This window comes from Ranitomeya variabilis, chromosome 4 (assembly GCF_051348905.1).
Source record: "Ranitomeya variabilis isolate aRanVar5 chromosome 4, aRanVar5.hap1, whole genome shotgun sequence".
Lineage (NCBI taxonomy): Eukaryota > Metazoa > Chordata > Amphibia > Anura > Dendrobatidae > Ranitomeya > Ranitomeya variabilis.
In genome coordinates this window covers 521,385,707-521,410,268 of record NC_135235.1, presented here as the reverse complement: position 1 = coordinate 521,410,268, position 24,562 = coordinate 521,385,707, and the positions used below count along the sequence as shown (strand labels likewise).

The following is a 24,562-nucleotide window of genomic DNA, read 5'->3' as shown; positions in this document are numbered from 1 at the left end:
GTCTCATCCGATCCGCGTGGTCACCATCAATGCTGCTCCTCTCTCTCAGGGGGAGATTACTGAATTTGTGGCTGAGGTGAAACTCCACATTGGGGTTCTACATTCCGAGCGGGTTACATGTAAGGTGCTCAGGAATCTTCCTGCTCAGTTGGTTTTGGGTTTTCCTTGGTTGTCCATGCACAACCCGGTAATTGACTGGAAAACTCAGGACATAATTCAGTGGAGCGAGTTCTGCCAGGAGAATTGCCTGGCCACATGTGTGGCTGCGGTGACTTCAAGCGTTCCGGAGTCACTTCTGGATTTTGTGGATGTGTTCTCTGAAAAGGGTTGTTCAGAGTTGCCGCCACATCGTCCCTATGACTGTTCTATCAGGTTTAAACCAGGGGCCAAGTTGCCTAAAGCAAGGATGTTTAACATCTCCGGTCCGGAGAGACAAGCGTTAAAAGATTATATTGCTGAAAGCTTGAGCAAAGGGCACATCAGGCCGTCATCCTCGCCGGTGGCAGCAGGGTTCTTCTTCGTGAAGAAGAAAGATGGCGGATTACGCCCGTATTTGGATTTCAGGGAGTTGAACCAGATTACGGTTCGTGATCCATACCCGATGCCACTGATACCAGATTTGTTCAACCAGGTGGCGGGTGCTAAGTGGTTTACCAAGCTTGACTTCAGGGGGGCGTACAACCTCATAAGAGTCCGTCAAGGTGATGAGTGGAAGACGGCTTTTAATACCCCTGAGGGTCATTTTGAAAATTTGGTGATGCCTTTTGGGTTGACTAACGCACCTGCAGTGTTCCAACATTTCATCAATGATGTGTTCTCGCATGTTTTGGGGAAATTCGTTATCGTGTACCTAGATGACATCCTCATATATTCTTGCGACCGTGATGCTCATTTAAATCATGTCAGGCAGGTGTTACAGCTTCTCAGAGAGAATAAGCTGTATGCTAAACTTGAGAAATGTGTATTTTCTGTTCAAGAGTTGCCTTTCTTGGGTTATATTGTGTCTGCTTCTGGTTTTAAAATGGACGCCGCTAAGGTGCAAGCGGTGCTGCATTGGGAACGTCCTGATAACCTGATAGCACTTCAGCGGTTCCTTGGGTTTTCTAACTACTATAGGAAATTTATCAAGGATTTTTCCATCATTGCTAAACCGCTAACTGACATGACTAAATTTCTCCGTTTGGCCTGAGGCTGCTGTGCGCGCATTTGAGTTTCTTAACAACAGTTTTGTTTCAGCCCCCATTCTTGTGCAGCCAGACGTATCAAAACCCTTTGTTGTGGAAGTCGATGCGTCTGAGGTTGGTGTGGGGGCGGTACTATCTCAAGGCTCATCTTTGAGTGGTTTGCGTCCGTGCGCCTATTTCTCCAAGAAACTGTCGTCCGCCGAACGTAACTACGATATCGGCAACAGGGAGTTGTTGGCAATCAAGTTGGCCTTTGAGGAATGGCGACACTTCTTGGAGGGGTCGGTACATCAGGTTACTGTTATTACCGATCATAATAATCTGCTGTATTTGGAGTCAGCCAAGCGTCTGTCCCCCAGGCAGGCTCGCTGGGCATTGTTTTTCACGCGGTTCAATTTTGTTGTCACTTACAGACCGGGGTCTAAAAACACTAAGGCGGATGCTCTGTTCAGGTGTTTTCCGGGGGTGAACCTCGGGAAGATCCAGTACCCATCCTCCAAAAGGGTGTTGTGGTTTCGGCTCTCACTACCGAGGTTGAGGCTGAGATTGCCGAGGCTCAGGAGGAGGTACCATCTGAGCTTCCCATCAACAAATCTTTTGTACTGCTTCATCTCCGCTTAAAGGTTTTGGCGGAGCATCATGATGCTGTCCTGGCTGGCCACCCAGGGGTTAGAGGTACCTTGGAGTTGGTGTCACGTCGGTTTTGGTGGCCCAAGATCCGACAGGACGTGGTCTCATACGTGTCAGCTTGTACCACGTGCGCTAGGGCTAAGACGCCCCGCTCCCGTCCTGTTGGCACACTACTTCCTCTTGAAGTACCTAGTAAGCCATCGACGGAAATCTCCATGGATTTCATCAGTGATTTGCCCTCATCAGCTGGGAACACGGTCATCTTGGTGATTGTTGATTGGTTTTCTAAAATGTCGCACTTTGTGTCTTTGCCTTCGTTGCCTAACGCTAAGACTCTGTCTCAGGTATTTGTGCAGGAGGTGGTCAGACTTCATGGGGTTCCATCTGACATCTTGTCTGATAGGGGTTCTCAGTTTGTGGCAAAATTTTGGGAAGCATTTTGCTCACGGCTGTGGATCAAGTTGTCTCATTCTTTGGCGTTCCATCCTCAGTCAAATGGTCAGACTGAGCGTATGAACCAAAATTTGGAACAGTACCTACGCTGCTTTGTCTCTGATAACCAGGAGGAGTGGTCTACCTTCCTTCCTTTGGCTGAGTTTGCCATCAATAATCACCACCAGGAGTCGTCTGGGGAGTCTCCGTTTTTTTGTATTTACGGGCTACATCCTCAATTTTGTACCTTGAGTCAGAGGGGCTCTTCCGGCGTTCCGGAGGAGGATCAGTTAGGAGCACAATTGTCATCAGTCTGGAGGAGAGTTAAACAGCGCCTGTTGAATGTGGGTGCTAGGTACAAACGTGTGACTGACAGTAGGCGTGTGCCAGGTCCGGACCTGAGTGTGGATGACTGGGTGTGGTTATCCACAAAAAACATAAGACTCAAAATACCGTCCCTTAAATTGGGTCCACGGTTTATTGGTCCATTTAGGGTCACCGCCGTCATTAACCCAGTAGCGTACCGATTGGAGCTCCCTACGGTGTATAAGATACACAACGTGTTCCACAGGTCTCTTCTAAAGAAGGTGGTGGGTTCTGTGGACGCAGCGCCTATGCCACCTCCAGTCTTGGTGGATGGTAATTTGGAGTTTGAAGTCTCCAAGGTGGTTGACTCTCGTGTAGTGCACTTTACAGTACTTGGTACACTGGCGTGGTTATGGGCCTGAGGAGAGGTCCTGGGTACCAGCCTCGGACATTCATGCGGATCGGCTGGTCAGGTTTTTTCATCGTCGCCATCCAGACAAGCCGGGTCCTATAAGCCGTGAGGGCCCTGGGGTCCCTCGTAGAAGGCGGGGTACTGTCATGTCGGACGCTGTTCAGACCAGGTCGTTCGACAGACAGCGGTAATTCTGCTTTTGACCACTATTTGCTCATTGGCGTCGGCTAGATTTTATCTAGCTGTTCCGGGGTTAATTTACCTGATCCTCGGATTGGAAGCTGGGCCATGCCCATTGCCTTTAAATAGTTCTCCTGATCATTGGGCGTCGCCAATTATAGCTTCTGTCTTGTGCGTTGTTATCTCGGTCTGGAGTGGAGAGCTGGTTGTTGGAGATTCGTTGCTGGTGGTGTATTTTCCTTTGTCTTATTTACTCCTTCCTATATTTGTATTTATTTTGCCCTGCACATTTATAGTGTATTCCTGAGTGACTGCGGCGTGGTGTATATTTTCCTTTATCCTTGTCTGTGCTAACTGTGGGTATTGGTGTATTACCTCTTCACTGGGTGGTGTGCGGAGGTTTCAGCCTAGGGTTGAAACAGGAGACAGGGTGAGGTTCGAGGCCTGGACATGCACACCATCAGTGTAAACTCCAGGTAGAGGGTCAGTCAGGATTTCCCTAGTCTGAGGGAAATTGCAGGGGCCCGGGTTATTTGCTCTCGCTCACCTAGTCTCCCCGTGACAGGCAGGCAGCTCGAACCTTTTTACAGGAGTCACTCTCTCGTGGTGACTCCGGGCTCTAATCTGCTGCTGTGCCTTCGGGTTTCAGTTGTGGCTAGAAGACCTGCAATCTCCTGCCCTCCGGTTTCTGCTGTGGGGCATACAGTTCCCACACAACCTCGGACCCTGGTGTCAGGCTTCTTGCGCTCAGGCTTCATCCTGGGAGTGAGCTCAATCGCAGCTCCACTCCCAGTTTCCCTCTCCTCACATGCTTCCTCTCCCTTCACTTTCTAACACAGACTGAACTCTAACTCCTCCTCCAGACCAGAACTTGTAGGGAAGCTACCCTGAAACCGGTTCTAGAGCTCCCTCTTTTGGCTTGGAGTCAGGAAAGTGTTGTATGCTAGTGTTACCTGCTAAGGGGGATTCCTTCTCGCACCCATGCATGGCATCACTCTCCCCGGGAAGCAGGCAATACCACTGTGACAACTGGATTCCTGGGTTGTCACAATATAACTCATTTGAAAGATGGAGATAAAAAAAGAGAAAAAGCTGCGTTATAAAACTTTACCTTTAATAATCATTATTAAAATTCATGGGGAAAATGAAAAAATATCATAGTTATTTTATGGCACCCTCCCAAATATTTAAAGAGCTTGGTTTACAATCTAGGATTCCCATTCCAGACATTTAAAGGAAACCTGTCATGCAAAATAACGCTATTAATCTGCAAATATGGAGTTAATCTGCAGGATAATAGCGTTCAGACACTATATGGCACCCGCATTGAGAGCACTGCTGCCGGGAAGAAATGAAGAAATGCTAAGCTGTGGTGAAAGCCGCCGCTCAATATGCACTGAGTGGTGACTGAAGCTGCACCAGTGCTGTCCCCATGACAGGACCCCGAACACTGCTTGGGGGAATAAACTTAATTTCCTCCCGGCAGCGGGGCTCTCAGTGAGGGTGCCATACAGTGTCAATTGACGCTATCCGTGTGGCATCATAATGCTGTCCACTTTTCACTGTCAAATAGGTAGAAGTTGGAAAATTTGATCTTTTTCAATCCTTTCAAACAAAAACCACACTTATGGTAAAAATGTACATTGTGACCAAAAAAATGACAAAAATCGTTTAAAAATCATTGACCAAAATGTATCCATATAAGGGGATAGATATGATTTCTCATTGCAGTTCTTGAAGAGAAACACATCTTATGAGCCCAGTTTCCTACATGAACCAGACACCTAAATAAACTCTTGAAGAAAAGCTGTAACATCTGACGGCATCACAAAATGTGTCAACTGAAGGAAACTAAGTTTTAAAACGCACTCCTCTTAATATATTGCAATCATCATATTATATGGCACTGTGTACTTATAATTGCTCATTTTTCCCCTTCTTCCCAGTTAATTATTTTCTTTTCTATTAGGTCTGTGACATCACCTGAGTAAAAACAGACTAGCTGAATCCTTCTAAGCTCTATGTAGAAACAGGAAGCCTCTCTTCATGCATGAGTCATTAGTAGAACTACAATTCTAAATCACATGATATAGATCTAATGGAAAAGAGAATAATTAGCTGGGTAGAAAAGCAAAATGAGCAATTGTAAGTACACAGTGATATACAATGTGATGATTGCAATATACTGTATTAAGAGGAAAAAAACTTTCAAAAAAGTTCTCCTGAATAAATGAGATTCCATGCTGTCAACATAGCATTTTTGGTGCCATCAGGACACTATGTAGGTCTGTTACTGTTTTACAAATTGCATTTTCTTGCATCAATGAAGTAACTCCGGATGAGTGCTTTATGTACCTGATTTAAATGCATGGAGTAATTCAATTCCCCTGCGTTACATCCTTCCCAATTTGCTGTCCAGGAAGGAGGCGCTGATGCCTCTTGCCCACAACCAGTTGCACAGACCCAGCAGTCAGCAACCACGTACAGTCCAGCGTCCAGTTGTCCCTGGTCAGCATATATGTCTGTTCACAAATTGTTAGATAGAGCATATATTTTTGTTAGCACTTTACATTGTCCAGCGCTGGACAAAGACCATTGCTGGCTTTTAGAGGCTCCTAAAGGAGACTTGTGTCTCTTTATTAAACTGTCACTTCCCTTAAATTTTCAAAATTTTGGTCGAAAAAAAAATGGTGATGGGGTATTGGCCAGTTTATGTACATTTTAAGCAGCTCTAAGAGTCTGGGTTAGCCACTAGAGGGGGCATTATAGCACACTGAGATTAGAGATAGGAACTCAGGAACAGTAACAGTTAACTTAGGAGGGGCCAACTGTGGGTAAGACAGGAGGATTTCCTGGTTTTGGGTCAGTCAGGTTAGCGAGCCCATGCTAGTCAGCTGGGCCTAGGGACCCCCAGCTAAGCAGTGGGACACGTAATGATAAGTGTGAAGCCCAGTCATCTATGACAGCAGAAGTGAGAGCTGACGTGATAGCAGAAGTCACCGCAGAACAGAAACGCAGGTCGCTCCAAAATGTGGCAGCTTTCTACTTGGGCAGATGCACTTATGTCTGGCACGAAACAGACAAGGGAATTCCTGAATGTTGTGAAGCTGAACAGGGAGGACGCTGCAGTACCAGTCGAGACGTGACAAACCGGGTACAACCTAAAGGACATAGGGAAGAACACAGGGAAAGCAAAGGATGTAACTGTACAGAACTCTGTATTGATGCTGTAACTGATGTAGACGTGCTGCGATTGGAAACAAGCAAAGTTCTACTTTTTAGTTGGAATTGGACTCTGTCTCTTTCTGTGAAGAAGTGTCCCTGCGTCTAATGGAGGCCTCTGAGAACCAGGCAAGTGAGACAGTGGGACTGTATATATGTGATGCGGGTGGTCAGGGTACACTGAAGCAGACACCTATGTGGGCCATGACTACGGCCCTGGCTGCCGCTCACAATACAGCGCTTATTCATATCCGTGGATTGTCAGTTACTGCAGGGTATAACAGCTGTCCGGAGGCAAGAGCAAGACATGTTCTCTGTAACGACACTGACCACGAGGATCATGGACAAAGGACACACCTATATTCCTTAGTATTCTTCAAGATACCATATCAAAATTTCTTAGCTGGACAATCTCATAATTTAGACCACAAATTCTCTCCCATTGGCAGCAGACTTGTCTCTCATCTCCTGTCTCACAATCAGTGAAATTACCCTCCAAGGCTATGTTTCTACGATGAGTATTTGGTGAGATTTTGACGCTGTAGATTTCCTGCAGAATTTCATTCTTCGACTTGCCAGATTAGGTTATTTGTGTTTCTTTGTTGCCTTTTGAGTGTTTTTTTTACATGTTTTTATTGCATTTTTTTTCAGTTTCGCTCTTGCTTCTTTTTGAAAATATTTTTTTTATTAAAATTACTTTGTTTTGTAAACTTCCTGTGTGCTGTGAGCTTTGATATTTTGCATCAGTATTTGTTAGCAAACTCGAGATGTGGATCCAAAACACAGAAGAGGTGAAAGTCATTCAGTTATTATTTTTCTCAGTGTTTTCTCCTGTTTGTTTTTAGCTGACAAATACTGATGTAAAATACTGGCCAAAATACTCACTTTGTGAATGAGGCGAGGATGCTGCATGTAATCCTGCTGTAATATAAGTCCTTATTCCAATGATGAGTGCACACTTGCTTGTCTTCTCTGCTCCAAGATATTCAACAGTGCAGGAGCAACACCTGGGGCAAAACTGTGGCTGGAAGATGTCCGGCCCTATGACACAGTGACATGTGATGGACCCCGACTCCCAAACAAATTGAATCACACAGACGCACACAAAATAAATACACGAAGCATTGTAATTAGGTGTCAAACGTTCTCAATTTTATTTACATTCATATGACACCAAAAATGGCACAACCCCCGACTCACAAAGAGTCACCCTCCAGCACTCAGGAGAGGAAAAACCCCATGGTGGAAACCTCTAGGAAACCATGGCTGGAGGATCGCCCTTCCCTTGGGCTTAGAGAGTTAGTGCCACTATATAACAGATGTAACAAGTTTTAACATTTGTACATTTTACCAGATTTACAGAGAACGACATTACAAATATAGACTATAAATGTGATAAACCGGATGTGGGAGAGATCTGGCTGCGATATCGGTCACCACATTGGTTGTTAGACCCAATTTAGCTGATCTGATTGCCCAGATGGATGAACCATTTCTTCCTTACAGATCCAGGTCCACCTCTCATAAATTTAGACTTCTGGTTACAGGGATTGTTCATAATGGATAACCCCTAATAGGAGAAATACCCCCTCCCCCCTTCTCCCATCCCAATTTATCACCCATTAAAGTCATAGGTGCTTCCATGAACTCCCAAAGGAGAGCAGCTCTTTGTAGAGGGTAACAGAAGGGGATCCTGTGCTGGGGACCCCCCTCCCATGCCCTGGGGGTGTCTAAAGCAGACAAACCCTTTCCTTGCTAGAACCTCCAAATTTCACCAAGGTCGGCACATTACGTGGGGTGGTCAAGCTCAACGTCCTCAGGCGCATCAGTAATGGCGATGATCGTGGCAGTGCGGCCTTCTATTATGGAATCTTCTTTATCACACTTGTTTATGACCTCATAACAGTCGTCATGGTTACTGCAGGGGCTATTACTGATGCAGGACCCAAGTATTAACCCTTTCATCATTGGTAATTCACTTCATTATAGAGGCAAATAACTGCCCTTGTTACCAAGCAGGCGCCTATCATTATGGCTTCCCTTAGGCACCATAATACAGATTAAACGTGCAAGTGTTTCAGGAGCGTTTTGCGATTTTTAAATCCAGAGATTGGATTTATAGCTAGCACTTTACACAGAAAAAAATAAGGGGAAATTACTTGTAAAATAATATTATGGGGAATTACATTTCAAGCATTTTCCTAATGTACAGTTCACATAATTACATAGGTTGAAAAAAGGCCTAGGACCATCAAGTTCAACCTATCTTGAAAGTTATTTTATTTTTATTGCTAGATTATTTATAACTCACAATGTCATGTTTTGCTAAAAAGCATCCAGACCTTTTTTAAATGTTATTATAGTAACTGCCATTACTAGCTCTTGTGGTCGGCATTCCAGTCTGATTGCTCTTACTGTAAAGAACCCTTTCCTATTTAGCTGCCATAATTGTCTTTCCTCCAGGTGTAACATAATGTATTGCTGATGCTAACTCTTTCTGTGGAGTTTCTTGCACCTCTCTAGAACCTGTGAACACTAGAACCTGTCCCCTTGTCCCTGCATGCTAAAGTACCACCTTCCATCCTATATTTTCTGTCCCTCGAGCTTGTTCGCTCCATTACGGGGGATATACTTCAGGGATACCAGCTGCCTTAGAACCACACATAGGGCAGTGAGGAGAAGGAGGGGACATGGCTGAGCTCCTGGATGATACACAAAACATTTCTTTATATGTTTCTTACTGTTAATTGTAACAGGAGACAAAATAGAAGCAAATTCAATGAGACAATATACTGTAGGAGGTAGTGCTGCAATATATATATATATATATTTTTTTACCTTTCTGTACATTTTCTATTCTTGATGATCCATTGAGGATGCATCTGATGGCAAATTTTCTGACTTTCCAAAGAAGTGTATAGAAGGTGAATGCGGGGTCCAGCCCTGCATCAGTCGAACGAGTAATGCAGTCTATGTACAAATGTACTTATTTTATGGTATATAACATATAAGCTGTAAAATGGTTCCCCTAGATGGACATATGTAACCTGGACACATCACTGACATTTGAAATGAAAGATCTAAATGACCATCATACATTTATTTTATTACTCTGTCATGTGATCTCTGAACTACATAGCCCAGCATGCCCTGCTGCTAGATACTTCACAGACAGCCTTTAGTTCCTGCCTTTATATTGTGCAATATGTTTGTGCTTTGTATGTATTTAACGGTTTATGGGGCCATTGTCACCTGATCGAAAGATGCTTACAGATAGTATTTGCATGCTAAGCTTCTTTTCCCCATTGTCAGTTTGGTCGCCTACTTAAAAAAAAAAGTCACATGTCGGCTATGGACCAACCAGTTCATGCTTACACACCGCACTCTCATCACGATCGATCATTTTTATGTTCGCATGATCGATTATTTACAGTAAGGCATTATCTGACATGTCCATTACAGCGCATCAGAACCTTGTATTAGAACTGAAGCAAAGCACCTGAAACACTAAAGGACTTTGCTGGAAATATCCTTGTCATTGATTTATTATTAAGAAGTGTGGACAGTAGCCGGGGGCGTTCCAGCTGCTGCGGTACTGCAGCTCGTGCATGCCCTGCGGCTCGTCCGACGTGCTGTGAGTTTTGGTTTTGCAGCAGGTGGAAAGCTCCAGGTTTGACAACCCAGCAGTAGTCAAAAATAAACTACGTTTAGCATTTCGTTCCATGGGATAGAGGGAGGACAGGGAGCTGCAGACCGTTGACAATCCAGCTGGTGAAGACAGCCACAGTAGAGGAAACAAAGGATTTAATGCGGCACGCCCATTCTGGTAAATTATGCTGTACTTTAATTCAAGCTAAAACATATTAAAAGAAACCTGACGTGTTTCTGGCTCAAAAGTCGCAGCCCTTAGTCATAGGATATCAAAGAAATGCTATATGTCTAAAAGGGTAAAATTTTGTCGTCAGCAGTCTGTGTCCTCCTGTATGCATTTTCTCTATGAATACCCCTGGTTATCCTTTCGACAAATACTTGTTCACATTCCTTTTTATCGGTCTTCCATGACAGCACCACGGAGAGGGGATCCGCCCTTCAGGAACAGGAAACCTACAGATACATAAGGGAGGCAGGGTCGGCCGGCGGCGCCGTGCCTCGGCCTCCCTGCACGTCCCTGTGCGCTCTTTCTGATACCGGAAGTGACGCGGCAGGGGCCTAAAACGGAAGTCGGCCTCCGGCCGGCTTCTGCTGCAGACCCCGCTGTGCTGCGGCCACGTGCAGCGATGGCAGGGGGGCGGTCGGAGGCTGTAGGGGGACTAGCGGTGACCTGCACTGGGAGGGGGCGGATCCCCTGGCCACACACCTGCTGACAATCCGGATCTGGGTCAAGGCCTATATAAAGCCACACAGAATGCTGCAGGGCTGCTTGTGAGCCCATCTGCAGCAATGGATGAGCCAGAAGCTCCCATCGGTCTGCTGGAGTAGCAGGACAGAGCCTCAGAGAGGTCACATGTAAACCCCCAGCAGAAGACCCGCGGACACAGTGATCAGCCCAGTCGCAGGACTTCATCTAGACTGAAGGATCCGGGTCGCTCCCCCAGTAATCCGGGGAAAAAATGTGCTGGTAAAGTAAAGAATAAAGAGTGTGCACTATGTGGTTGCCGTTTGCCAGACGCCTACCCTATAAGACTATGTCAGTCGTGTGTACGACAGACGGTGAAGGAAGAGTCTCCAGATTTTACTTCAAACCTTAGAGAAATTATCAGGAGAGAAGTAAAAGATTCCCTAAAATCCTTGTCCCAAAGGGAGCCTTCCAAGAGAAGAAGGGAACCAAGCGTCTCAGACTCAGATTCGTCTACTGCCCCTAGGAAAGAGTGTGATTCGGAAGCCTCTACATCCTCTTCGGAAGAGGATTCTAATCGATTCTGCTTCCCGCTAGACCGGATGGACAGGCTGATTAAATCAGTCAGATCCACCATGGGGGTGGCTGACGAAAAACAAGAACTTTCGGCGCAAGGCCTAAGTTTTGGCGGTCTAGACCCAAGAAAGCGCAAATCATTTCCACTTAATGACAAAGTTCAAAACCTTATCAAAAGGGAGTGGAAAAAGCCAGAAAAAAGGGCTCCCTACCACCGGCCTTTAAATGGAGATTTCCCTTTGACGACCCCTTGGTGAACACGTGGGATAAGGCACCAAAATTAGACGCAGCGGTGGCTAAAGCGTCTAAAAAATCCTCTATTCCAATCGATGACATGGCTTCTTTAAAAGATCCTCTGGATAAGAAGGCAGATTCGTTTCTTAAAGGGACTTGGGAGATGTTGGCTGGTGCTCTAAGACCTGCAGTAGCTGCGACATGCGCAGCCAGATCGATGATGGTCTGGCTGGACCAACTAGGGTCTAAACTAGAAGATGGAGCCTCTAGGGAATCCATATTAAAATCCCTGCCGACAATCCAGAATGCCGCGGCTTTTCTCCCGGACGCATCCGCAGATTCTGCAAGGATGGCAGCTAGGGCTGCAGGATTATCAAATGCGGCACGCAGGGCCCTATGGCTGAAATGTTGGCCCGGCGACCTTCAGTCCAGATCCCGTGTTTGCCCTATCCTGTGCGAAGGAGAATACCTGTTCAGTTTTAGACGAACTGCTGGAGAAGGCCGGAGACGAGAAAAAGAAATTTCCCAGTCTACCGACCACTTCTTATAGGCGTCCCTTCACAGGGAAAAGGTTCTTTCGCAGAAGGCCGGCCAGGGACCAGGGCAGATGGGACGATAAAAAGAAAAAAGGTACTGGATTCATGTTTGGAGGTGGGGGATGTCAGGAGCCATCCCGTGAGATCAAAAAGCCACCCCAATGACTAGTCGCCCCGGTGGGAGGTAGACTATCTGCCTTCTACCCGGCCTGGTCAGAAATTTCCAGTAGCAATTGGATTTTGGGGATAATAGCTACGGGTCTATGGCTAGAGTTCTCCTCTATCCCCCATAATTTCTTCAGAGCTACCCCGCTCAGGTCCTCTCCAGCAGAACAGATGGCCCTGGAAACGGAAATTCACGACCTGCTCAGTAAGAAGGTCCTATCAGAGGTTCCAGAAGGAGAATGGGGTAGAGGATTCTACTCTCCTCTATTCCTAATACGTAAACCAGACGGCTCCTTCAGAACTATTATCAACCTTAGGGCTCTTAATAATTTCCTGACCAAACAACTGTTTAAAATGGAGACTATTAATACCGCAATAAAACTACTGTTTAAAAGCTGCTTTATGGTGGTGTCGGATTTAAAGGACGCCTATTACCATATCCCCATTTATGCAGGACACCAACGATTCCTGAGGGTAGCGGTCCGGTTAGATGGGGTGGTCAGACATTTCCAGTATAGGGCCCTCCCTTTTGGTATATCGGTCGCCCCCCAGGTATTTACTAAGGTCATGGCGGAGGTCATGGCCCACTTGAATGAGTCTGACATTCTGGTAATCCCCTACCTTGACGATCTCCTTATCGTGGGTAAAACAGCGGATCACTGTTTAGAACAATTGCATAAAGTAATGTCTGCCCTGGAACGCCTGGGATGGTTACTAAATGTAAAAAAATCCCGGTTACAGCCCAAGAAGGTGCAGCGATTTTTAGGCCTGACCTTGGATTCCCGGATCAGGAATGCCATTTACCTCATGAAAAAATAGATCGCCTACACCTTCAAGTGCTTAACGCCTCTAAAAACCCCACCATGTCCCTTAGAAAAGCGATGTCTCTGTTAGTCTCTCTCTCGTCCTGCATTCCAGCGGTACGATGGGCCCAGTATCATACAAGGATACTTCAGGGCGAGATATTATCACAACAAAAAATTGGGGGGGGGTCACCTAGAGAGTCAGCTGACCTTGTCCCAAAACACTATTGTATCCCTCGAATGGTGGCTAGACCAAAATAACCTATCTATGGGGGTCCCCTGGGAACATAACGTAACTCGTGTAATCACCTCAGACGCTAGCCCTTCTGGGTGGGGGGCTCACATGGGTGAAATTATAATCCAGGGACTTTGGGATCAGCTTCAGACGGAAATGTCCTCTAACCGGAAGGAGTTAACGGCGGTGGAGCAGGCAGTTAAAAGGCTCCTTATCTATCTACAGGGCCACCACGTGCGGATATTCTCCGACAATCGGGTCACCGTGGCATATATCAATCATCAAGGCGGAACCCGTTCCAAATCCATAATGAATGTGGCAGATCGTCTGTTCCAGCTAGCAGAGCAACACCTTCTCTCATTGACGGCTCTTCATATAAGAGGAACAGAAAATACTACTGCGGATTACTTAAGCTGCAACACCTTGAGGCAGGGAGAATGGTCCCTAAGCGACTCCATCTTCAACCTCATTGTGGAAAGGTGGGGTCAACCGGAGGTAGATCTTTTCGCCACAAAGGAAAACAGAAAAGTGAGACAATTCTGCTCTCTAAACCCCAGAGAAAATCCTCTGTCAGTAGACTCCCTCCTCATAGACTGGAACTTCAGGCTAGCTTACTCTATTCCTCCCCTGTCTCTACATCCTCTGGTGGTGAGGAAAATCAGGAAGGACAAGGCCACAGTGATAGTAATTGCCCCCTTCTGGCCCAGAAGGATGTGGTTTTCATGCCTCAGGACCATGTCAATATCCGACCCATGGGTCTTACCAGACATCCCAGATCTCCTATCCCAGGGCCCAGTCTACCATCCTCGGGCGGTTGGCCTTCGTCTGACGGCGTGGATTTTGAGCGGTCGCTGTTAAGAGATAGAGGTTTCTTTCCGGGCCTGATTAACACTCTGCTGAAGAGCAGGAAAATAATCACCACAAAAATTTGTCAGGATCTGGAAAAGATTTCTTCAAAACTCAGGGGTAATAGCTGGTCAATCAACACCAATAGACCAGATTTTGGAGTTCTTGCAAAAGGGGTTGGATATGGGGTTATCCCCAAATACTCTTAAACTACAGGTGTCAGCCTTAGGGGCCCTCTTTGGATGCAACATTTCTGAAAATTACTGGGTCAGCAGATTCATCAAGGCGACAAAACGGTCTAGGCCAATGGTGAAGAATAAAGTCATGCCGTGGGACTTAAACTTAGTCCTTTCGACAGAAGCCCCATTTGAGCCAATTTCTTCAGCCTCTATTAAAAATCTGTCTCTTAAAGTAGCCTTCCTGGTAGCCCTAATGTCAGCTCGTAGGATAGGCGACATCCAGGCTTTATCCAGGCTTCCCTCTTACATGCAACTTAGGGATGATAGAGTGATACTTTCCCCTGATCCAGCATATCTTCCTAAAATAGTGTCCAGATTCCATAGAACACAGGAGATAGTTCTTCCATCTTTCCTACCTAATCCTACTAATGATAAGGAAAGGAAACTACACACTTTAGATGTAAGAAGATGTATCCTAGAATATCTAGCAGTGACTGATCCTTGGAAAATAGATAACGCCCTATTCGTGTCCTATCAGGGTAGCAGGAAAGGTCATAGAGCATCAAAATCTACGCTAGCTAGGTGGATCAGGGAGGCTATTTCGCTGGCATTCATCTCAAAGGGCAAGCCAGCGCCTGAAGGTCCAGGAGCGCATTCCACTAGAGCTATGGCTGCCTCGTGGGCGGAGAGGTTAGAGGTGTCGATCGACCAAATATGTAAGGCTGCTACTTGGTCTTCTCCAAACACATTCTATAACCATTATAGATTAAACCTGGGTGCTTCCTCGGACCTCTTTTGGTGTAAGGGTGCTGCAAGCTGTAGTCCCTCCCTAGTCAGTTTACTCTCTGTAATTCTCTCCATGGTGCTGTCATGGACGACCGATAAAGTCTTAGTTACTCACCGGTTAACGGTGTTTTTCAGAGTCTGTGACAGCACCCGTACATACCCTCCCATCTTCTTAAGTTTTTTTGTATAGTCCACTCGTGGTGAATAGTTAGCAGTAGTATCGTTGTATATAAATTATGCTGTTAACCTTGGTGGTCCTCTTGTGCTCTGTAAACCAACTGATGCGTGGGGAGAGGTGCCACCCTTATGTATCTGTAGGTTCCCTGTTCCTGAAGGGCGGATCCCCTCTCCGTGGTGCTGTCATGGACTCCGAAAAACACCATTAACCGGTGAGTAACTAAGACTTTCTTTGACATCCTATGACTAAGTGTGCGACTTTTGCACCAGAAACGTGTCAGTTTCTTTTAATATGTTTTAGCTTGAATTAAATAAACTATTCACATATTTTACCAGAATGGGTGTGCTAGATTAAATCCTTTGTTTCCATTTAGTTCCATGAGCTGCATTGCAATCCTTTTTATAAAGCAGTTGTACAGGAGAACAGATCTTCCTTATGTGATGAGCATGGTGCCTTAAAGGGGTTGCCCAGTCTCAAGCGACAATTCTGCATTCACTCCTTGTGAATCCTTCTAGCGCGCGCACTGCTCACTGTGAGGATTCTCCGTCACTGGGAATGGGAGGTCATGTGATCGCAAGTTTACGATATGAAACTCCCAGCCACATTCCAACTAGACTGTTTCCGTCTCGCTCAATACACTTGCATTGAGTTACCATGAATCCATCCAATTGGAATGTGGCTGGGAGTATGCATATCACATACATGACCACCTGCTCCCGGTGCCGGAGAATCCTCACAATGTGCAGTGTGCGCGATGTGAAGATTCACATATCTGCAGTCACATAAAGGGATTGTTCAGTCTGCAGTCACTCTGCAGCCGCAATACACCTTAAACTTATGTCAGCCGCTCCCACAAATATCAATGAGTTTGGCCGAAAGTCCATTGTTTGTAAGCGCCGGCCATCTGATCTTCTCAGGGAGATGTCGAACAGGCATGTCTGACATTGTCATCCGGAGACACTGACACCACCCTACATGTCTTGTGATGGCTTTCTCATAGAGAACACAGGAGCGCTTGGCTGAACGAGTGCTTCTGTGTATCGGAGAGGCGTTTGGCACCGCACACTAACTGGTACGAACCCCGAACTTTTAGGTTTGGGTTTGCCCATCTCTACTAGTGACAGATTCCCTTTAAATGAAATAATGAAATTCCATATAGTATGTAAGTGAATACACAATAAACAGGTTGTAAATCACCTCTGAACTTCCTGCTAATCCAGTGCACAGTCTGATTTGTGTTTCTTCTATTCTGAAGGTTGGTTGGAAAACTACTAGAGAATATTACACCTGGATTTCAGCCAAGACCAACGTGGACAACACGGTTCTGTTCAAAGGTCAGAGTTGTCTATAAGGTTATCAAAGGGAACCTCTCATGTAAAATAATGCCATTAACCTGCAGATATGGGGTAAATCTGTAGGTTAATAGTGTTCTGACACAGTTCGGTGCCCCAGCAATTAGAGCCCTGCCGCAGGAAGGAAATGAACTTTATCCCTCCTGGAAGCCTCGCTCTTTCACTCATATTGAAAGTCAAAGTCAGTCAAAGCTCTGTGCATAGGTGAATATAGCAGCAGGAGTGATGTATGGTGATTGGAGAATCCAAACAGTAAAGTTCAGAGTCCATACTGGGTACCTTGTGTCCGTGCACTGACCCCAATAAGGGCATCTCTTGGACGTCTGTGTTACTGTTTGGGTTTGTCAGCCTGAACATAGCTTGTTGAAAGGCTGCAGTGCAGCCCACCAACAAGCTTTTCCGTTTGGGTACTTCAGGCTCCATCACATCCATGACAAGTATTGCTATGGCTGTGATTGGTCAGCGCAATATGTAAAAATATAAATAAATACAAGAGGTGGGATCCATTTATTTTTGATAACATTATCCATAGCTATGTAGCCCTCCCCAGCCTAAAAATAGCAACCCGTAACCGCCCCAGAAAAGGAACATTCCCAATTGCCCTGGTGCGGTGGCATTTGGGGTAAGTGCCCTTAAATATGTATACATATATACAGTTATTGGCAGCACTGTGGTATGGGCAGCACGGTGGCTCAGCAGTTAGCACTGTAGACTTGCAGAGCTGGGGTCCTTGGTTCAAGGAGATTGAACTGCAAGGAGTTTGTATGTTCTCCCCGCATTTGTGTGGGTTTCCTCCATGTTCTCCGGTTTCCTCCCACACTCCAGACATACCGATAGGGAATTCAGATTGTGAGCCCCATTGGGGACCGCGCTGTTGATGTATGTAAAGCACTACGGAATAAGATAAAGCTATATAAGCAAAGCATAATAAATAATAAATGTTTTTGGGGTTAGTAATAGAGAGGTGTCAGTCAGGCGTCTCCATTACCAACCCAGTAGTAAAAACGAATAAACACACATTATTTTTTTTATTTGAATAAAGACTCCCCTACACCTCCTACACTCATTTATTAATGAAATGATCCCACAAAGTAATCCCAATTCCATGTCCATCTTCTTCTTTGTCTCTGGCGCCTTTGGATAGCAGTAATGCTACCATGCACAGGCGCCGGCTGGTGAATACTCTCAGTAGTGTCATTATCGTCGCTTGCTCTCGCGATACTAAGCGGCTGTGACTGGCGTTGACTTCAGTAAGGTTACTGCAGGTCAGAGCCGGTGTTTCCCACTCTGTCACACAGATGACAGCGTGGGAACCGCTGGATGTTTGAGCCCCCCATTCACTTGAATAGGGTTTGGGATTGGGATTAAGTTCGGATACCGTTCTGGTACCAAAATCAAACTTTATTTTTATGTTTGTCTGAATCCAACGGACCTGAACATCCACGGGGCCACCCATCCTTAGTGTTGGACCTTAGGCGATCACTATCTCTAAAATACAATCCATTGTCCCCTTAATATTTTAGTGTCACTTTAACTCAAAACATTAAAAATAAGTTTGATTTTAGGAAAAAGAACGTTTTGGCTTAGGGACCATATCAGCCTGTCTTTCCTCTTATTGAACCCCAACATGGCTTTTTGTTTTTCAGCTTACTATCTACCCAGTGATGATGACTACTACCAGTTCTGCTATGTGAATCACTATGGAGAAGTGCGAGGAGCCAGTATTCCTTTCCAGTTCAGTTACAATCCTGAAGGTGAAGATGAAGATATCCTGATGGTGACACCTGAGGTCTGATATTGTCCTTTCTCAAGTACTATATTAGAAGTAGTTAAAATACATGAAATCTGGAGAAAATGTATTTACATTTACCATGTTACTTTATAGAAAATGATACTTTTATGTTCTTTAAAGGGATTTTCCATGATATCCTTAGAATAGACTATGTGATCCATGGGGTCCAACCCACAGGACCCATATGAGCTAAAGGAAGGGACATTAGAGCCCTTTCATTGCATTACTCAACACAATTACATAAATTTGTTGAAAGGTAACCCCTCAACAATAAACCTTATTCGCTGTGATTGGCTCAAAATTCATCTACAAACTAAATTGTCTTCTGTTGGACCTTGGTGGCTTATTATTGTCAAAAAGTTGTACTCTGTAATGCTATAGCATGTCTGAAAGTGACTGTCAGTCTTTGATATTTATTATTGTGACAGAGACTAACCCACCATAAAAATATCTGGTCTTTTTATTTTATTTTTAAGAGCAGTTTGACTCTGAACGTTTTTGTTTTTTTTACTCGGGATTGGCTACCAGATTGTGAGATTGTGTGCATTGAAGTAAAGCAAATTTGCTGATGGTTGCAAATTAGGTGGCTCCTTAAAACACCAAATTGAAGATGATTGGCAGATTTCTGTGTGCAAAGTACATGGGCAGAAAGTTGCCAATCAGTGATGTGGGCTGGTTTATACAGAGTTCAATTTTAGATAACTGCTTGATGTGCGCAGATAAAACTGTGATTTTATCAAAATGACAGCAAACAGCCCAATCAGTGACACATCCCTGGAATCAGGGTTACAGCCTTACATTTTAGTACTCTCAGATGGGGCTGTAAAAACCTGGTGACATATTCCCTTTAATCATGAAATTGGCCAATTTGTGTGTGCCTACCAGCCACAATCAGGCATACCTTTTATTTATGGGAACCTACACTATGAGGGATAAGATCAACAAATTTAAAGGGCAAGTAGGATCTAGTACTAACTACAAACAGACTCAGAGTAACAGAAAGAGTGTTCAGCCTGTGCTCAGCCATTAATAAATGTATGCCTTGTTGTGGCTGGTGAGCTCAGGCGAACTGGATAATTTGTACAAGTACCTTAATTTTATAAGCATAGACTATATAGCAGTTAAAAATTCAGATATTCAATGATTATATCTTGGCAGACACAGTGTGCTGCTTTATGCATTGGTATGTATATTTTGCAGAAAAAGTAACTTGCACCTAATCACGTTTGACTTTTTTTTTTTTTTTCGGGAAGTGCTGGTTAGATTAATTGCATTTGGAGATAGTGCTTGCCTTCATATTTGACTGAGCTCTCCTCCCATTAGTCGTCAGGTCAGACGATTGTATGAAACATTGCCCCAGTTTCATTCACAGTACTCGGGCAATCTTTACCTATTTTGTCACCTATGTGTCTGTTTTTTTCAGATTCGTGTGGCATCCACATGGCATCCATTTTTGTACATCATCATTTTAGAATGTACATCAAATACAGTTTATTTTTTGCGCACCTATTGATTTGTATAGGCAATTCTTTTCTGATACTCAAAAGAGTATAGGACATGCTGCAATTTATTTTCACACAGACTCTGAAAAGCCCTATTGAATTACATTGTTCAGTGTGCTGGCAGTCTGCACATGTACATATAAGGGTATGTGTCCCGGTCAGTAATCACGGCGCTTTGGAACGAGCGGAAAACCCGCTCCGCCCAAAGCGCCGCCCCCCTTCTGTACGCGCGGTGATTCCGGATGTGTTCATTTGCACACATCCGGAATCTCCGCAACCAATACATGGGGCCCAGTGATTTACCTTGCGGCGATGGAGCATAAACAGACATGCTGCGTTCTAAAGGCGTGTCTCATGTCCGTAAACGCAGGGCCGCCGGATCCGTGTTCTCACGCATAGTGGCGATGGGATTTCATAAAATCCCCTCCACTATGCTGTAACATCTGGATGCTGCGGATGTACGCAGCGTTCAATCCGCAGCTAATTCGGATGTAATCCAGCACGTGGAAACATACCCTAAGGGTATGTGTCCCCGTTCAGGATTTGGTCAGGATTTTACGTCAGTATTTGTAAGCCAAAACCAGGAGTGGGTGACAAATGCAGAATTGGTGCATGTGTTTCTAATATACTTTTCCTCTAATTGTTCCACTCCTGGTTTTGGCTTACAAATACTGATGGAAAATCCTGACCAAATCCTGATGCAATCCTGAACGTGGACACATACCCTTAGGGTATGTTTCCACAGTCTGGAATGGCTCAGTATTTGCTTAGGATATGGCGCAGGTAAAATCTGCATCTGAGGTCACTGGCAGGACACCTGCGTTTTTGATGCGTTTTTTCCGCATGCGTTTTTGATGCGTTTTTTAATTGCATGCGTTTTTTTTGTCACTTGAAATAAAGCTAATTGAAAGTTGGCTTCTGGGAAGGAAAAAAAAAGTGATTTCCTGATATATTGTGATATGCTTCCACAGTCAGTAAACGCTGGGGGTTGGACGCTGCGTACATCTGCAGCATCCAACCCGCAGCGTCCAGCTGTTACCGCATAGTGGATAGAATTTCAAGAAATCCCATGCCCACTATGTGTGCACCGATGCCCACAGAGACGGACATGCGACGCGTCTTTCCAGACTGCAGCATGTCAATTTATGTAGTGGAGACACTCCGTCTCTGCTGCGTAAATTACCCATACACTTTCATATGATGCGGTGAAACCGCATTATCTTCCTAGTCACATGCTTATTAAGCTTACTATGCATGTGTACTAATTTACATAACAGTGTATCTTGTGTCACAGAGGGATGTACATGACACAGAAAGTGGAGGAAAGCACAGAGAGAGGTCTCCTCCTTTTTAATAAATAATAATTTATTAAAAAATTGCGTGGGGTTCCCCTATATATGTTAACCAGCCAGAGTAAAGCAGACAACTGTAACTGGTATTTTAGGCTGGTGAGTATCCAATATCCATGAATCTTACCAGCCTGATAATACCAGGCCTCAGCAGTCTGCTTACCTTGGATGGTTAGCAAAAATAGTGGGCTCCCCTCCCCCAAAAAAACGGCGTGGGGTACCCCTATTTTTGTTAATCAGCCAAGAAAAAAGCAGATAGCTGCGGCCTGGTATTCTCAGGCTGGCGAGGCCCATGGATTTTGGCCCTCACCAGCCTAAAAATAGAAGCCTGCAGCCGCTCCACAACTGGCACATCCAAAGATGCGCCAATTGTGGCACTTTATCCGGCTCTTTCCACTTGCCCTGTAGCGGTGGCAAGTTGGGTAATATTTGTGGGATTGATGTCACCTTTGTATTGTCCGGTGACATCAAGCCCACGGATTAGTAATGGAGAATTACTAATCCTATAGTTATATGGTAAATAAAGACACGGCTAGAATAAAGTCCTTTAATAATCTTAATTAACCATACTTACTGCATTGCCTAATCCCTAATGCCCTCGATCTCCTGGAAAAATTTAAAATAATAAACCAACACAAATACTCCCTGTCCAACGTAGTCCAATTACCGAGTGTCCCACGACGAGTCCAGCTCTGCTACATCTGGATGCCTTTGGCTGAACAGTGGCAATATTCCACCACCCAGCCTAACATCCAGACACAGCAGAGCTTGTAGATGACCACCGGAGATAACTCTGTCTCCAGCGGTCTTCTGCACTGCAGTTCTCATGAACAGCTGATCAGCTGACCGTGAGAACTTTGCTAGTGACTGGAGATAAGCCCAGCGGTCACATGCACAGCAGTTCTCGCGGTCAGCTGATCTCATCGCGAGAACTGCAGTGTACGCGAACTTCCAGCTGAAGCAAGGTAAGACATTATTTAAATTAGTACACATGCATAGTAAGCTGCGTTTCCGCACTTACTACACATGTGACTATAAAGATGAGGCGGTTTTACAGCATGTAATGATAGTCAATGGGAAATTTATTTTGCGGAGACTGAGTGTCTCCGCAACATAAATAGACATGCTGCGGTCTGGAAAGACGCACCGCATGTCCGTTTACGCAGGGAGCTGCGGGCATCTTTTAATGCATAGTGGAGATGGGATTTCTTGAAATCCCCTCCACTATGCTGTAACATCTGGACGCTGCGGGTTTGACACTGCGGCTATAGGCAGTGTCAAACCCGCAGCGTTTACTGACGGTGGAAACATACCCTAATACACTGAACTAGCCTTAAGGATGGTTTTAATTAGTGCTTGATTCCACCTGCCCTTTAAGTTTGTTGGCCATGGCTCAGGAGGGGTAAGTCTGATAGAGTAAGTTCCCATCAATAAAGGCATTCCTTGTTGTGGGTGGTGGGCACACCTGACTTGATTCTCTAAATACCTTAAATAGAGTATATGGCAGTAGTGCAGTTTAAAATGAATTGTTTAAATCTTGGTGTACACAGTGCGCTGCTATATTATTTGAAATGTAAAAATAATAATGCATGACAAAAATCTGGCACTTTAACAGAGGTGTGTAGACTTTTTATATCCACTGAAAGCTTTAGAATAAGTTGCATGAGAAAAGGTATAACATGCATACAGTACCATTTTATCTTAACAATGAGCGGGATGTTTCAGCATCCACCATATGACCCTTACGGAGTCTATCTGCCTGAAGGACTACTTTGGCCACAACATTGCTACAAGGATATTGTTGATACTCTGTTGATAGGCTTAAATAAATCCCTATAAGGGTAGGTCTATATAGCGACATATGTCATGTCATAACAATTCTCTGAAACGTCACCTGACATTCATGCCTGATGAGTATGAATTTTGAACTATGGTTCCTTTTCTATGTTCTTTATTAAAAAGTATGACAGTAAAGGCTAGAGCAAGCACACAGCATCACAATCGCCACTTCCTATGAGGTGAATGTGGCCATAGGATTCTTTCTATTAAGATTCAACTTTGCCACATTTTTATCCAAATGGTAATTTTGCATCAATAATTTATGATGTTAACTAGAAATGCAACCCTAAAATTAGTTTACATTGTTTTGTGTAGAACATAGTGGAGAAGCTGACAGAGGAGAATGCAGTTCTGCAAGGACAAGTATCCTCTCTGGAAGTTGAAAACCGGACCCATGCTGAGAAGATCCAGAATCTCCAGGATGATTTACTGAGTGCCACAGAGAAAATAGAGCGGCTAGAAAAAGAAAATATGGTAACATTTCATGTACCAGTGGCATAAATATGTAAAGTGTAAATAAACAAGTTATCGGCTCTTGATGAACCATTTCCTATTAAGTGCTCCAAGTGGCATATCTAGGGGGTGCGGGCAAGACTTTTGCCCTGGGCGTAGCTAACAGGGTGACATCATCAGGCTGCCTGATGTGATGTCTAAGGTGTCTCCCAGATGGCGTTACTGTACTGATGATGGTTCTGGTGATTAGTTTCTGTACTGCTGGTGGTTCTGGTGATGTATCCATGTATTGGTGGTGGTTCTGGTGATATATTCCTGTGCTGTTATTAGTTCTGATCCTGTACACATGTAAAAATCCATAACTTGTCAGACAATGTGATACATGGGAACGTTAATAAAGTACTGTACCGTCTGACAAGTTAAGGGTTACTACATTTATATGTATGTTAGAAACATTAATTATAAAATGTAGCACTGAAGCATGCAAAATCCTAATAGTGTTTAATATACTCACTGTCAAGATTCTGCTCTGCTTTCTGGTTCCCTGACCACTCATACGTGATTTTCATACTTGTACGTGCCAACTAGCTTCCCTTCATGCTTTTCTCAATGAAGCGGAGGCTGTAGTGTTTCACTAGACATTGAGACAATTAGTAAGAGCAACTAGTTAGCACCTGTCTGTAAATTGTATAATGTCATCATGTAGTGTTCTGCTGCAAAAATTGCTAACAATCAGTAGTAATAACCTAAAAGCAAGGGTTGAATTTCCCTGTAGCACCTCCACAGGTGAAATTAAATATGACACAGTTCCTATTGTAATCTTTATTGTGTAGCTGAGGTTGAGTGGTATGACAACAAGAAATGGAAACAGAGACTAGATTATGTAACTGGATTACATAGTTCGTAGACTTTGAACTGTAATCCAAAACATATTGAGTTTATGTTCCATCTTTCAAACACTAAGGGTACCGTCTCACTATACGATTTACCAACGATCACGACCTGCGATACGACCTGGCCGTGATCGTTGGTAAG

General features: G+C 44.6%; 1 protein-coding gene across 4 annotated transcripts in view; it reads left to right on the top strand.

Moving 5' to 3' along the window:
- The window catches only part of CALCOCO2 (calcium binding and coiled-coil domain 2), a 104,040-nt gene that overhangs the window by 13,211 nt on the left and 66,267 nt on the right, over positions 1–24,562 (top strand). For all 4 annotated transcript variants that reach the window (XM_077252194.1, XM_077252193.1, XM_077252195.1 and 1 more), the window contains exons 3-5: positions 16,496–16,574; positions 18,239–18,381; positions 23,390–23,548. In XM_077252194.1, the coding sequence (XP_077108309.1) occupies positions 16,496–16,574; positions 18,239–18,381; positions 23,390–23,548 (381 nt within the window). The remainder of the gene's footprint in view (positions 1–16,495; positions 16,575–18,238; positions 18,382–23,389; positions 23,549–24,562) is intronic.